The 16,543-nt window shown below is 37.4% G+C and overlaps 1 protein-coding gene across 3 annotated transcripts in view; it reads right to left on the bottom strand.

Annotated features, from left to right (window-relative positions):
• Positions 1 to 6,588: 6,588 nt before the first annotated feature.
• The window catches only part of CAPN7 (calpain 7), a 31,637-nt gene continuing 21,682 nt past the window's right edge, over positions 6,589 to 16,543 (bottom strand). For 2 of the 3 annotated variants that reach the window (XM_074270783.1, XM_074270785.1), the window contains exons 15-21: positions 13,732 to 13,867; positions 13,048 to 13,123; positions 10,009 to 10,154; positions 8,751 to 8,813; positions 7,884 to 8,014; positions 6,987 to 7,079; positions 6,589 to 6,890 (exon numbers count right to left, since the gene is read on the bottom strand). In XM_074270783.1, coding sequence (XP_074126884.1) covers positions 6,746 to 6,890; positions 6,987 to 7,079; positions 7,884 to 8,014; positions 8,751 to 8,813; positions 10,009 to 10,154; positions 13,048 to 13,123; positions 13,732 to 13,867 — 790 coding nt within the window. In that variant the 3' untranslated portion in view covers positions 6,589 to 6,745. Of the gene's footprint in view, positions 6,891 to 6,986; positions 7,080 to 7,883; positions 8,033 to 8,750; positions 8,814 to 10,008; positions 10,155 to 13,047; positions 13,124 to 13,731; positions 13,868 to 16,543 lie in introns of those variants that run through there. The other variant, XM_074270784.1, reaches the window with a different exon arrangement.

The raw sequence follows: 16,543 nt of genomic DNA on the forward strand, positions 1-16,543 counted from the left end.
TATGGAGTAAACAACCTCTGAGGGACAAAGCACCAAGTTCCCCAAGCTCGAGAATGTCGGCCTCAGGGATCACTCCAGCTTTCGACCCAAGGTCCCATCCTCTGCCAAGAGGACTTTAAGGAGAACCCTCATCAGGAGGGTGGGCAGGGAGACTCAGGCTTCTGAGGTTCAAAACCAAGACTATGGCTACAAAGAAGTATTTGGGCACCATGTGCCTGCCCAATGCCTAGGAGGCACCAAGGCAAGAGCAGAACCCTGTCACTCCTCACGAGCCCTCTCTGGGGTTTTGCCTGGCTATGTCCTATCTACCCTTAGCTCAGGGATGTGCAGTGGCCCTCCCTGCAGGAGTCCCTGTGCCGAACCTTCTGCACTCATCTTCAAGACACCCACACTCTGGCCCGTCCACAGCAGAGCTCCTCCATTGGCTGTAGATGCTCCTCTTCCCGTAGGTCACCCCTCTAGGCTGGCAGAGGATTGCCTGGCGCTCCTCCTCTCTCACATCTCCAGTCAGTGGCCCAGCCTGTCTCTGCCACCTTTACAAGGATCATTTCTCAGGACAGAGCAATGCCCTTCTCCCTGTTCATCTGCCACAACATTGCCCTCTTGGCCTCCAAGCTGGAAGTCTCCCTCACCAGTGTCTCAGAATCCAGCCTTTCCCGGTGCCTTCTCTTCCAAACTTGTATTTCTTCTCTGTATACATATTCTGTAGACACTTACACACAATTACTCATCTCCCATGGAAGGCAAGCTCCTTGAGAAAGGACCGATTTTTCTTTGTCAGCATCTCTAGCACTTTGCGCAGTGCTGGGCCCATGGTGGGTGCTTACAAAGAGCTGTTAGCTGGTGCAGTAGATCGATCCCTGAGCTATAATCAGGGAGATAGCCTCCTGAACTCAAATCTGGCCTCAGACATTCTGGGACCCTGGGCAAGTTACTTAAACCAATAGTTTTGTCAAAATAACCCAAACCAACCCTAAAGTGGAGTCATGAATTGGGATACAACTAAAATGACTCAATAACAACAGATGCTTAATAAATGTTCCACGCTCTGTGACTTGGGGTCATCTTAAATGGGATGAGGGGAGGTGGGCCAGGCCTATACTGAGCCTTCAAACAATTTGGAGGAGTAGGATTCAGTACTTTATTCTAGGACACAGGTCAGAATTCTTGCAGCCACTTGTTGGCCCCTTAGTGGTTTTATCTTTGCATAAGTAAAATATGAAAAAACACTGGTAAGAATGTGGCTCTGGGTCTTCATTCTTCCTGATCCCACAGCACCTCTCCTCTGCTCCCTGTTACTCTGTGGCCAAGGGCCTCCCTAGAGCCAGGAAAGCCCTCAGCTTCCCTGTGAAAATCCCCTTCCCCCCATTCACCAGCACCCTCTGCTCTGCACAAGCTCCGTCTCTTTGTCAAGTTGGTGCTCGCTCTGACCATTCTGGGTCTTAGCGGACATTATGGACTTTTCGAGGAAAATAACATCCTTTCTGCCCCCCAAAGGAGAGAGGCTCTGGAAGTATCAGAGTGGGCACCAGTGACACGGCCCCTTCACATCACTTGTTTCAATTTCCTTATTTCACAGATGTATAAATTGAGATGAAGGGGAGGGACTGCCTTAAGAGTGGGGTACCATTCAGAAGAGCTGGGGGGCACTGTGTGCACAGCAATGCTCCCTCATCATATAAGACAGTCAAGAACCAAGGAATGAATAGGTCCCACAAGGCAAGTCCATGAGCTCCATGAGAAGAAAGACCTTTTAGGGCTTGCTTGGAGACCAAGTACTCCTAACTCGCACTTTCCAAGTTTCCAGCACATCAGACCCAGACAAGAGGAGAGGCCAGAAGTGGCTGCAAGAAGCATTAGCTGATGGTAGGCAAGGGACAAAAAAACCACACGGCCAATGGCCTGGTTCCATCTTCCCAAGGAAGGCACACAGTCCTGGTTCTTGTGGATAATGATGGCCTTGGTGCCAAACAGAAAAGATGAAAAGTTTGAGGCAGCAGGGCGTGGGGAATTCATCTTGTAAATAAACTGTCACAGGAGAATGGATGATGGCACCAGGATGTTAAGGGACTTCTCTGTGGTTATTCTGGTTAGGAGGGAATTCTTCTAGGAAAGCTCTCCTCCAAGCTGCAGATAAATGGAGACACCTTCACAGCTTGGGAACGAACTTTCCCATCCATGACTTCTCTGGAGAATAGGGTGAGCCCTGGCTAACAGCTTTGGCAGCAGCTGGCTCAATCCAGAGTGCCAGCTGCACAAGGAGCAGGGAGATGGAGAAGACTAACAAGGGTTAGTACAACCATGGGCATGAAGATCACAGACTAGTTGAACTGTCCACAGACACGTGGGCAGGTCACCGAGATGTTTTCTATGGCTTATCATGGGCACAAATTCACTTTTCTTAACCTGTTCTGTCCTGTGGCAATCTGGTGAAACCTAATGGACCCCTTTCTCAGATTAAGGTTTTTAAATGCATAAAATAAACCAGAGGATTTTGCTTAAGCAAAACAGTTATGAGAGCTATAAAAAGCATGAGGATCCCAGTACCCATAGTTGTACACGAAGCCTTTCCTGGCACTGTTAGGAGCGCTCTCCCCTCATACCCCCCGTGCATTATCATACACAGTTACATGGAAAATCCTTGGGTCGAATATGCCCCCAGTGCATGGCACCATGCATGGCACCTGAGAAGGCCAGTGGCTGACAAGGGTCAAGTGTGACCTGCCTCATGTTTACAGGCTCTTGGGGTCTTTGCTGTCCCTAAAGCTCCACTCCTGAGACACAACAAATTGGAGGCAATAGCTAAAGGTGCAGGCAGTCTTGGGGAAACCTGACATGCTGTGGGAGAATCCTCATTTTATAGGGAGGGAGAAAGTCTAACTTAACTCACAGTCAGGGCTACATCAATATAGTGTACAAGAGCCTTATGGGTCTCAAGGAACACTCTTAGCCAACAGTCTGTTAGGTGAGTGACCGAGAATTGTTAGGAGTAGGACCATTCCCCACCACAGGCAGTTAAGCCCATAGCTCAGGGAGGCAGACAGCCCTGCAGGAAACCAGGGACTGATCTTGCCCTCATCACAACAGCTGCTCAGAACCTCAGAACAGCAACATGTGACCATTTCAATCAACCTTAGAATTTTACCCTCGAGGAGCCAAGGATCACACAGCAAGTGGAGCACAACTAAGACCCCTTTCAGGCCAGCCAGTCAGTCCTGTGTAAAGACCGACTGAGCATCGGGCCCTGAGCTATGTCTCAATCAGAACCACTACAAGACAAAGTCCACCTCTCAGACGCAGTGGACAACACTGGAACCAGGAGGACTTAGTCCATTTACTTGTTTCTTGTCTTTCACACCGGGAGGAGGTCCTTTACCTCTTTGTCCATTATCCCCAGGCCACAACTAACCTCCTCTTCTCATCTTCTTAGTCATGGGCAAAGTTAGTTTAATGCCTATCCCAAGCTGGAATCATAGAAACAAACCAAGTTTAGTACATTTGAGCAGGCTGCAAAAATTGTGTTTAAAAAATACATCATCTTTGGTGGGACAATAACACACAGGAGAGCATTTTAAATCATCGTGTGCTAGCTCACTACCCTCCCAAGGCTCATGTTCAAGCCATTAGAGATTTTAATAAGAGCACTCCCCAAGCCCCCCAGGGCATGTCCACAGCTGCCCACCACTGCCCACAGCTAGTCATGTGGCTGCACTCTGATCTCTATGGTCCAGGCGGGAGTTTCCCAGTAGCCTGTGAGAGCCAGGCTACCAGAAAGCCTGGTGGAGAAGAGTCTGCAGAGTCCCTTGGACAATAAGGAGATCAAATAAATTGATACTTAAAGGAATGAGCACAGACCATTCACTGGAAGATCAAATACAGAAGCTGATACTTAAATACTTTGGTTGCATAATGAGAATATGGGACTCACTGGAAAAGACCCTGATATTGGGAAAATCTGAAGACAAATGGAAACGGGAAAAACAGAGCATGAGACTGATCAACAGCGTCATGGAAGCAACAAACATGAGTGTGAACAGAGTTCAGGAGATCAGGGAGCAAAAATCCATTGAGATCATGAAACATTAGATACAGGTGAAGGAACAACAGTATCCTCTAGTATTAGAGCTTAAAAGAGAAATGAGAAAATGATGGCAGTTCCTAGCACAACTCTTAGTTTAAGACTTCTAAAAATTTTTTGTTGCTGCATGTTTCAGTCTGAAAATTCAGGTTTAAAATTACTTTTGTGATCTCAATATCTTGATATTTATGTAGATTAAGAACATCAGATAAGTTTGGATTTCAATTTAATCTTCAGGAATGTCTAATATTTCCCTCCTATTTCATCACAAATACAAAAAGGGCCAATGAATAGCATTAATCTACTCTCCCAAAATTATTTAAAACAGCTAGAAATGATATAGTTGCATTGCATACCCAGCTCATCATCTACCTGCCACTTTATTGAATATGTGCTTGTTATAGGAAAATTAATATACATTAGTAAGATACTACTTTTAAGATTCCAAAATATTCACTATGCCTGGTACTATAATAGCAAATGTTGTCTAGCAGGCAGAAATAGCTGTGATCATCAAAAATTCAAGTAACTGACACTATATAGTTTTGACAGTCTGAACTTCTGAGAGCATACAGCAGAATTAAAGAGTTTTGAAAGTTAATCCATCCAATCATGGAATGGGAACTGGTCAGAATGCTCAGTGTTGCTTTTAAAATAACCCTAAGGTGAACTAGTTATTACATTCCCAGCATCTCAGCCAAAGTAACCTGGCTTGTACTAATTAGAATTGTTTGTTGAATTGAAATGCTTCATAAATCCTGAGAGTAAGTTGCAGATAAACTACTGACCAAAGGGGTACAGGAAGCTCCTCCCGAGGAGACCCCACATCCTCCAAGTTATAGGTACCATTCTTAGCCTGATCCAACTTGGTCCATGTTCTGGGTGGTACCAAATTAATGTGTGTACTATACTCATGCACACCAACTAGAATTCAGAATACTAGAACAGAATCCTGAATTGGCAGAAAGCAAAAGGTCACTACAATCTTACTTCCTCAAAGTGACCTCATTACTTTACTTTTGGTACCTTCTGCCCTACAGATGGACTAATTCAGAATCTATCCATCTGACTGGCTCAGGGCCCAAGAGATATCCTGTCATCCTCAGTTCTTCCTGAGCCATCTTCCTCTCTCCCCAAAGCTTTGGCCCTATGTGAATTCCTAAAGTAACCTTGGTTCTCTCTGCTTAACACTGCATGGAGTCAGTGCTAAAGCTCTCACATGCAGAAGGTTTGCCTCTAAAACGCGAAGATCAAAGAAAGCCTCCAAAATGGTGAAAAGACAGACACAAAGGAGATATATGGCAACAAGAATCATGTTGGCAGTTACTTCATTTTGAGAGAGAGAGAAGTAAAAAGTGCCAAGGAGAAAAACAAGCAATAAGAATGGAAACAAGACGCATAAAAATTGTCCATAAAATAGGTAGTTCAGACTTGAAATAAATAAGAGACATGTACACTTAACTCTTCATGTACATACAAATGTGTGTGTGTGCGTGTGTGTGTGTGTAAAAACAATGTCACATACAATGATGTCAGGGAAGAGATGAGGGAGTGAATGGATTCTGGGGTCCATGGGGCAGCCGGGCTTTCAGATAAACAGCACAAGAACAGCAAGAGAAGACAAGATGTGTGCTTAGTAACCTCTTGACCTTCCTACATGGAACAAAACCACAACAAAACTGTTTCTTTAATCTACTAAAATGGAGATCACCCCAGGCCCAAATACATTAACAAAATAAATCTATACTCCAAAAATTTAGAACAAAGAGTTTTAAGATACCTTTTTTAACTGAAGCATGATCTAAGGTCATTAAAATGTAACCCATGGGACTGACTCTCTTTCAGATTAACAAGAAAGTAGGTGCAAGAAACATTTTATTTCCTATTTGGTTTCTTGGGTTTAAGTTTAAATTGCACAATTATTCAGAAGGCTGTAATAAACATCTTTCACTGAAATAAAAAGCCATGTTAATGTCAAATTAAATGTTCTTACTAATAAGGTAGAGAAAATCTGAGTATCAAATTTTCAAATTCTTTAAAATCTACAAATCTTCCCAAAGTGCTTGGGTAAACATTTGGGAATTTAAAAAATGACATTAGTGACTAGAAAATTTATTTTCCTGAATCAAAATAATCATATTAATATTACTCTTAAATTAAAGTAACTCTTATTTAAGCTCTCAATTGCACTTTTTTTTCAAAGTGATGTTTTCCATAAGAGAACTAAAAAGTATCAAAGTGAATAGAAAAGAGTGTAAAAAAAAAAAAAAAAAAAAAGTGATATCTTCATCATCTCAGAGGATTCTGTCATTTTCAAACTTGATACAAGATGAACCACAAAGTTGGAATAGGCAAAATACTTCCATTTTTCTATTTACATGATTTCATACGAGAATATCTGTAATTTAAAGAATTTGTTCTGTTACGCATTTTCATGCTAAGTTTTGTTCTTTGATAATACCTGAGTGACAAAATCCTCAGTCATAAATAAATAATTGTGAGTCTAAAGATGGAGACATGATTCATTTTAGTAAATAGTAGCCCAAGACATACAGTCTGAGATGTACAAGTTCATCTGTAAACTTACATTCTTTGTAGGAATAGGACAGTTTATATTTGGTGGATGCCATTGAGTCAAGTCCAGTATTTACTGTAGTAATTTCTCAGTCACTGAAGCTGTGTTACCTTGATAGGGACAACACTATTGAAGTCCAAGAAAAAGGGACCTTCTTGTTTAGGCAAAAAAGTACTGGGGATGATATTGTAGATTCCAGTAGGGATATTTTCCACTTCAAGGTAACAAAATCCACATCTGTTATCAAGAAATGACAGAGAAATGACAATAAGGTTCACAAAAACAAAAGAAAGTAAAGTCCAAGAAAAATTAGATTTAAACCGTGAATGTTACCTATAATCGCCACTGCTTTTCTTCTGAAAGCCTGAAGAGCCAGGATCTCCTACCACTGACACTGTGATGAGTTCAAACCCAACACTATATTGCCTATTATTTTAAAAAGAATAAATTATTTCCACGACCATATATTCTCAAGTAAACATAAACTTGCAATACGGGCACATTTACAATACAGATATACCGTTAAGTAATCAGGAGCTACAGAAGAACTATAATTTAGAAACACCTGCATACTATTTTTGTACTTAATTATACAAATGTCATTTACACCATTTACTTGAGTCAGTCAAGATTAATATTATTCAATTCATTGTATAAGAGACTAATATTTTTTTGCCACTTAGTATGTGTGTGTTGATTCAGTTATTAAAAAGATGAAAAAATGACTGGCAACTATTTAAAAAACAAAATAAATAACATATACTATTCTATTATATTATGGTATATTTTCAGTTAACATTTTAAAAAAGATGTTAACTAAAAATATACCAACACCAGAAAACACAAAACTTAAAAATAACTACACAGTGAGCTTTTGAAGAATATAGGACACTGTTTATTTTTTGTGTGTTCAAAACTGTCTAGTGCAGTGGATGAAATCTACACGTCCCTGAGAAATGGACTTTAATCTACAATTATCAATTCAATTTAATTTATTCAAGTGCCTTCTATAAACTTGGGCAAGTGGCATACAAAGACAAGAATAAGATAAGATTAAATCCCAAGGATTTTAGAATCTGAGTTATATATCTATCTCTAAAAACATTTCTTTTTTATTAGAAAAATAATTTTAAACAACAGAATAACAGCATCTTCTGAATTATTACTTAAGCCAGGCACATCCTAAACTGTACATATTTTATTAATGCAATGCAAATCCTCTAAACAAACCTTGGTCCTCTTAGCTCAATCAGTAGAGGTCCAGCTTTTTCTAACTGGAATTGGTAGATGGGGTTCTTCTTGTGGGAATCCCTAAAGTTCCCACATCCTCCAGCACTTTGACCTTTCCATTGCCCATTAATCTAAAACAAAACAAAAATCTACAAGATACTGGAGTATAAATTTTATTGAAAAAGTCTGGTGAACATATATGAGACTTTCCTACCTTCCTCAATTTCTCTCTGAAAATGATTTCTATCTTTGTTAGGGGAAATTAGCATGGTTTCCCTGTCTCACTGAAACTGCATCCATCCAAGTCCAGCTCAGATGCTGGCTCCTCAACACAGATTTACTGGAGTTCATCAACAGTCAAAAGGGGCCTCTCTTTCTCTATAGTATTACTGAATTTTGCATCTCATCATTCTTTATCTGGAATCCTATTTCTTTGGGTACATGTTTTATCTTGACTAGACAATGTTTTGAGAGCAGATCTCATGCATTTTTATATTTTCTCTACTATTTTATCCATAGTAGATGCTCAAGCTGAATGTATAAAATTCAACACAATTAGAACAGATGAGCAACTATTTTTTGGGGAGGTGGGGTAGGGTGAAACAATTAGGGTTAAGTGACTTGTCCAGGATCACACAGCTATTAAGTGTTAAGTGTCTAAGACCAGATTTCAACTTGGGTCTCCCTGACTCTAGCCACTGAGATATTTAGCTGACCCCGAGAAACTCTTTTGAAGTGGCTTTTGTATCTATTCTTTAGCCTTTCCATTTTCACAGTTACTATCTGCACTAGGTGCAGGTATAATTATGTCATGCCTGGACTAATAATGTTGTAAGATATAAAACACACTAATTCAAAGAAACTTACCCTTTTTGATACAACATATGGTGTAGGAATCTTTGAAAAAGTAAATTTACATGCTGAATACACCTAGGTTGAGAAAAAAAAAGTTATATGAAATTGCTGTATAGCAATTTGTACAAATAAATTTTTTCTTAAAAAATTTAAACATAATTCCCTGTGTGAGGTAACAATCTGGAACAAACAGTTTCTATTAACTTGGTCATTGTTGGCTCCTTTAGGTTGATACCAAGGCTGCAAAAGGCTCATAGAAGTACTGGCTATATCAGTAAGTTTACTGTGACATGTGGACCTTCAGCAGACTCTTACTACCCTTTACTGTTGATCTTAATGCCTAGGAGCTAAAAATATTTTGATTCACCTGACCTCCAAGCAGGCAGGGAACAGAAAAAGAATCCCTCTAAAACACACCTCTTTTTTGAGCCTTTGTTTAAAAAATTCTAATGAGGTGAAACTCATTTCTGGGAGTAGACCCTTTCACATTGGAATAACCAGCACAAAGTTTTTTCCTTACATTAAGCCTAAATTTGGATCTTTGCACTTTTTATCCATTGATCCTCTGGACCATTGATCCTCAAAAGACCTGGATTCAGATCTGGAACCTGCCAATTAACTAGCAATCTCTAGTTAACTAGTTAACCTCACTGAACATTAGTTTCTTCATCTATGATAGTTGTACTGAAGCCTCGAATGGCTATTATGAGGATTAAATAAGATGATGATATAAAAGTACCTTGTGACTGTGAAATGAATATTATGTAAATATTATTAATGATTTTAAAACTTGTTCTGAGAAATACAAAGTCTGTTTTTAAAAAAGAGCATAATCTTAAATTATAATTTACAGAAAGATACTTACTGCTTAGTTTTTAGAAAGGAAACTTATGTTTCCAATCTATATGGGTAACACACTGCTGCTTTTGTCTAACAGCACCTACTACTTGTTGAGCATTGTACTAAGCAGCTTCACTCAGTTCTGAGCAGGTCAGCAACAGGTGAGCCATTTTGGGGTGAACTGCTGGCCGATTAAAAATAGCATCACTAAGAAAGATTCCAATTTGCTTCAGTGAAAGAAGCAAAAGTGCCCACACCCACATACACTCCCCCAATCCCAGTGAAATCACAGACCCTTAAGAGCTGGCATTTCTCCCAATCATCTCCTTAAAAGAATGGAGCATTTTTTCCCCATTGAGGACGACAACAACATTCTATCTGATACCATTCCTTTATCCCATCCCACTGGGCCAATACAGACTGAACGTACCCTGATTGTGTAGTGGATGGTGTTCTGTTTCTCATATTGAGATACTACTAGTGTGAACATATGAGGCCCTGGGGTTGTCAGCTTTATCTTGGTTAGATAGTGGGGGCTATTGATACGAATTCCATCAATATATGGAGGGGGGTCAGCTGGAAAAAAAAAAAAAAAAAGACATGCTCAGGAACAGACATTTCAGATTTATTTTTCAAGTCAGTCTGATATTTAGTCAGATGTCCATTATGCTTATTAAAAAATTCTGTGGTTTTACACAATAGTTGCTGAAACCCACCAATTCAAAATAGCCCATAATAATGATTTTGAAATTTAGGCACAAATGAATGTTACAATTTATACTACAGTAAATTCTAACTGCATTAATTAATCAATGTTGCTTTGTAAAGTAAAAACTTTTAAAACGTGGATTTTACTCCATTCATGCTGTATCAGATCCATTCGACAGAAGGCACTACACTAGCTCTACTAATTTGTCTCCCTTCTCAGAGTTCAGTTTAAAGATAGTTTGATCTACTGAGTGAGCCTGGAAGGGAGTATGAGGAAACTTACATTCCAGCCTTATGCCACTTTGCAAAACAACTAACATTTTATACAACATGTCAAAGATTTGCAAAACTTTTTTATAACAACTTTTTATTTGAGCATCACAAGTCTATGACCAGAAGTCTTATCCCTATTTCAAAGATAAGGAAATTGAAGACTGTAGAGATCAAATACCTTGCTCCCCCTGTCCTACAGCTATTAACTGTGAAAGCCAGATTTTGGGATATGTCTGGGAGGACCCCCCTTTTACACTTTTTTCATTTTAGTGCCTACTAAATATCAAGGGCAGGACATGTAGTGGGCTATAAAGACACAAACTAAACTGTCTCTAAGTTAATTGGAAGGGGTGTGCATGTGTGTACATGTGTGTGAGAAAGTGATCAAGATAGACAATCCTAAAGAAATTTAGGATTCTAAAATCCTGAGGTGAGGAGGGAAACTATTCAGGGTCAAGGTCTGAATCTTGTTTAAAAGAAGATAGAATGTTGTCAATGGGAAACAAGAAAAGGCTTAGTTTGGCTAGACTGGAGAATAGATGATGGGCAAAACTATGTACTAAGAGTGTACTAGAACTAGAATATGAAGAATTTTAAGTATCAGAGACATCTTAAGAGATGACTGGGAATCACTGGCACTTTCTGACCACAGGGATAACATAGTGATACCTGCACCTGAAAAAATCACCTTGGCAGCTGTATGGAGAATGGATTGGAGAGAGAAGAGATGGAAGACAAGGAGAACAATTAGGCAGTTACTGAAATAGTTCAGGCAAGACATGATGAGTGTCTGAACTAAGGTAACTATAAGCAGAGAGGAGTCAACTCTAAGAGATGGTATAGAGATAGAACAGTCAGCCTTGGTACATGACTTGATTGGAGTTGGGGGGAGGTAAGGGAGATTGAGGAGTCAAGGATAACTCCAAGGTCTGATTCTGGGTAATAGGAAGGATGGTGGTGCTACTGACCCAAAGAACACAGGAAGAAGAATGAATTGCTTGTATGTAGTGAATGAGATAGCTACAGGAGATCCATTTGGAATTATCTTTAAAAAAGGCAGCTGGTAATATAGGAAATAGAACTCAGTAGAAAGAATAGTGTTATATTACCAGAGCTTCTTAAACTTTTTCTATTCACAAGGCCTTTTTACCTGAGGAATCTTTATGCAACCCTGGGCATATAGATATAGAGGGGTATATGTGTGTGTGTGTGTGTGTGTGTGTGTGTGTGTGTGTGTACACGTACATGTCTCTGTGTGTACATGTGTGTGTACACATATAAAACAGGCACACAAATCAAACATTTACTGATACTAATCAACTTCATGACCCCCCCCCCCAATCAGTTACACAATCCCATGTAGGGTCATGACCCACAGTTTAAGAAGCTGTGGATACAGATGTAGGAATCATCAGCAAATTGGTGTATGGGAATGATTAGATTGCCAAGAGCCCAGTAGAAAGAAAAGAGAAGAGGGCGAAGGAAAAAGCCTCAAAGTATATTCACTTTGGGGATAGGACATGGATGACAAACCTGCAATGGAGACTGGGGAAAAGCAGAATCCCTAGCTTCCTTTAAAACACAGTTCAGGTGTTACCTTCTTGAAGAGACTTTTCTTGATTCCTCCTGATATTAACATCCTTTATCTCTTAAAATTACTTTACTTGTTGTACATGTGTTCCCCCAGTAGAAAATAAGCTTAACTGTAGGGATTATTTCATTTTCATAAATACAGATCCAAAGCACAATGTCCTGAATACAGTAGATCTCTTAATAAATGTTTGATTAGACTCTTGATCTTCTAAGTTGAGACCAACATCATTCTCTGTGCCCAGTTACTCATTAGTTCAAATACATCTAACAGTACTTCACAGTTTGAGAGATTTTAAAAATCTAAATAATCTATATGTCTATCATTTTCAGATTTACCAATTTAGTTAACAGTCAAGAAAGGAAATCAGTGCAGGTACAGCCTGCTCTTGAAAACATCAGGCTAGCTCTGGATCAATCCTTTCTGTGATGCTTATTAGCTATTCCTTTAGAAAAACAGTAATAAATTTTGCTGGAAATCAAAGTATATTAAGCCTGCAGCTTAAAGTATTGCTACTACAACTATTAGTATTGAAACTATTTCTTTTTTAAAGACCTTTCTCTATTCTCCATTTTCTTTTAAATTACATATGTAGTTGTATGATGAGCAGAATATGAAAAATGTAAATATGGACTACTTGGAAAAGGAAGAAGAAGATAATCTTCATTATAAGTGATGATGGTCAGTTCCCAAGATAGTAATTTGTGTTTCTCAGGAACTAGTCACGGGAGGTTAAGAATGCAGTGATAGTTTTTAATTCTTTACCCAAATAAATAGTATTAAATTTTAACTTTTCTCTCTACAGAACAAAATGATGTTATTTTTCTCTGGTATAAAATCACATAGAGATATAAATTTAGCATGTACCACATTGATAAAGTATCTGAACAAACATACCTGGGTAGTAAATTCTTTTCCCATCACTCTTATATACTACCATTGTGATAAATTCTCGATTATTTGCAAAATCATCCTAAAAAGCAAACAGTGGATTTTACTATTAAAAATGGCCAAAAATACCCGGACAAGAAAATCTAAAATTTAAAATAAAATCTTAAGAATTATTAAAATTTACATATTTAACATAATGTAAATTAAAAAAAACTTTTGAAGGTAAATTGATAATTATTTCATAAAAATCACAGAACTAGCAGAGACAATATATTTAATAATATCCTAAAAAAAATTAAAATTGGCTTACTTTGGAGAATTCATTCTCTATAAAATCAGAAAGAATAATTTGTTGATTCCAAGCCTTCATTGTTTACTTATTTAAAGTCTAATAAACAAAGAAAAAAAAAACTATAGAGAAGAAAAAAAATCCTACAATTTATTCTTTAGAAATGATTTTACATAAAATTTAAGAGTTAGTGTCTCAATAACTTATAAATGCTATTCTTTAGAGAAAATATATTCAAAGAATAAAATTCTCTTAGGGAACAAATAGAAATTAAACCAGCTGTAATCAAGAAAAACTGCTCCATTTATATAAATTTAAGGCAGTATCTAAAAAAATTCAAAATAACTCACATCATCATCAATACACTTTTGCTCTTCAATAAACTACTTAGATAGAGGTACCTTGTCAGTTATGTGTCTACTAAGCAGAACCCAGACTGCAGTGCCACCTTGTGGACACTGAACTTCCAGTTTATATTGGGGATTGTTTGCCAGGCTGTACACATCTTTCACAGGACCATGCCTAGCATCCCAGGTACTGAAAAATGAAATTTGAAAAAGGATGAGATGCTGATATAATTTCTTATGGAACTTAGAAAAGAATACTGAATTTCAATTACAAAGCAATGTCAATAAATAAGGTAAAGGGAAATGAATAGCTCTGAGCGGTAGGCATGCTGGCAACTGCTGGCCATAGAGAAAGACATCCGTTCTCTCTAAAATATCAGTTATGAAACTCTTTAACACAAAAAAATATGGAGACAGTGTCAATGATGGGACTTTTAAAACATACTGAAGTTTTATAATAACAAACCTATGGATGGCCTACTTAGAGAATGCTAGAGAATCAACTAAAAACTAGTTGAAATAATTTATAAGCTTAGCAAATTTGCAGGTTAAAAAATGAACCCACAAAAATCATCAGCATGAATATAAGAAAACTACCAACAAAACTGGTAGCAAGATGGAGAAATTCCTTTTAAAACAACTGTAGAATAAAATACTACCTGCCAAGACAGATCCAGGAACTATATAAGCACAATTAGAAAACATTTTCACACAACAATTAAAAAATAATAATTCTCATAGGTAGTCTAAGCCAATATAAGTCTATCATGTATAAGATGCATAGGGATGGAAGGGCAATTAGGACCAAGGTGACTATAGGTATGATTATTCAAATAGTTTCAACTTCTTGGGCGTCCATCTAAGTCAATACAATAAAAATGAGAATTCTATCTAAACAAAATTATTTAGTGCTATGCTAAACTACCAAAAAAGTATTTTTTAAGAGCTTTTTAAAAATAACAATTCACTTGGGAGAACAAAAGGTCAAGAATTTCAAGGGAATTAATTTTTTTTAAAAATGTGAAGGAAGATAGCTTTGCTGTATCAGATTTTAAACTGTATTACAAAGTCATCAAAAACAATTTGATAATAGCTAGGAAAAAGTGGATTAGTGGAATAGATTAGGTACACTATAAATAATAGTAAGTGACCATAATAATCTAGTGTTTGATAAACACAAAAATCTAAGCTTCGGGGTCAAGAACTTAATAAAACACAAAAATTGTTCACATCAGGATTTCTTAAACTTTTTCCATTTATGGCCCTTTTTCATCTGAGAAATTTTTACACCACCCTAGGTATATTATAGACATATAAAATATGCAAGCAAATCAAAATTTACTGATAAATAATAATTTCACAACCCTTCACAGTTTAAGAGACCAAGATGAGATCAAAACAGATACATGATTTAGACATAAAGGGTGACCCCATAAGCAAGTAAGGAAACCATGGAATAGTTTACTTAACAGATCTATGGACAAGGGAAGAAATTATGATTGAATAATAGATAGAAAACATAATGGGATATAAAACAGATAATTTTGATTATATTAAGTTAAAGTTTTACAGGAACAAAACTGATGCATTCAATATTTACGGAAGAAAAAAAAAAAGCAGAAAACCAAAGGGGGGAAAAATTTTTAGTCAAGTTTCTCAGATAAAGGCCTCATTTCTCAATTATGTAGAAAATGGAATCAAATTTAAAAGAATTCAAGTGATTCCCCAGTTGGTAAATAGTCAAACAATATGAACAATTTTTACATTAAGAAATCAAAGCTATATTCCTATGAAAAAATGTTCTAAGTTACTAATCTAAATCTCTGATTAGAGAAATGCAAATCTAAGCAACTCTGAGGTTATGTACCTTATACCTATCACATCAGCTTATGTGAGAAAAGGAAAATAACAAATGTTGAGGAGATGTAGGAAAACTGGGACACTGATGCACTATTGGTGGAGCTATGAACTGATTCAATCATTCTGGAGAGCAATTAAAAAATTTAATGTAACTTTTAAAATTTATTTTTAACACACATAGCTTTATGAATCATGTTGGGAGAGAAAAATCAGAGCAAAACGGAAAAACCATGGGAGAGAAAAAAAAAATAGAAAAAAGAAATGAACATAGCATGTGTTGATTTACACTCACTCAATCTCCTCAGCTCTTTTTCTGTCCAAAGTCTACTACTTTAGATTACTGAACCATGAGAAGAACCAAATCTTTCAGGTTCTGCTTGTTTTGCTCAGCATCAGTTCATGTAAATCTTTCCAAGCCTGTCTAAAATCAGTTTGTTCATCATTTTTATAGAACAATAATGGTTCAATACCTTTATATACCACTTCTTTAGCCATTCCAAAATTGACAGGCATCCACTCATTTTCCAATTTCTTTGCTACCACAAAAAGAGCTGTTACACATATTTTTGCCCACGTGGGTCCTTTTCCTTTATGATTTTTTTGGGATATAGACCTAGTAATGGCATTGCTGGGTCAAAGGGTATACAGAGTTTTATAGCCCTTTGAGCATAGTTTCTGGAGAGCAATTTGGATGATGAAAGGGCTATAAAACTGCATACTCTTTCATCTAGAAATACTATTACTAGGTCTGTATTTCAAAGGAATTTTTTAGAAAAGGACCCATATGCACACAAATATTTATAGTAGTTCTTTTAGTGGTCATAAAAAATGGAAATTGAGGGAATACCCATTAATTTATGAAGGGCTGAACAAGTTGTGATATTGTAGTAGAATACTACTATGCTAAGAAATAATGAGCAGAATACTTTCAGAAAAACCTTTGAACTGATACAAAGCTAATAAGCAGAATCAGGAACAGCAATATAATCAATTGGGAATGACTTAG

The sequence above is a fragment of the Sminthopsis crassicaudata genome, chromosome 5, assembly GCF_048593235.1.
Source record: "Sminthopsis crassicaudata isolate SCR6 chromosome 5, ASM4859323v1, whole genome shotgun sequence".
Classification (NCBI taxonomy): Eukaryota; Metazoa; Chordata; class Mammalia; order Dasyuromorphia; family Dasyuridae; genus Sminthopsis; species Sminthopsis crassicaudata.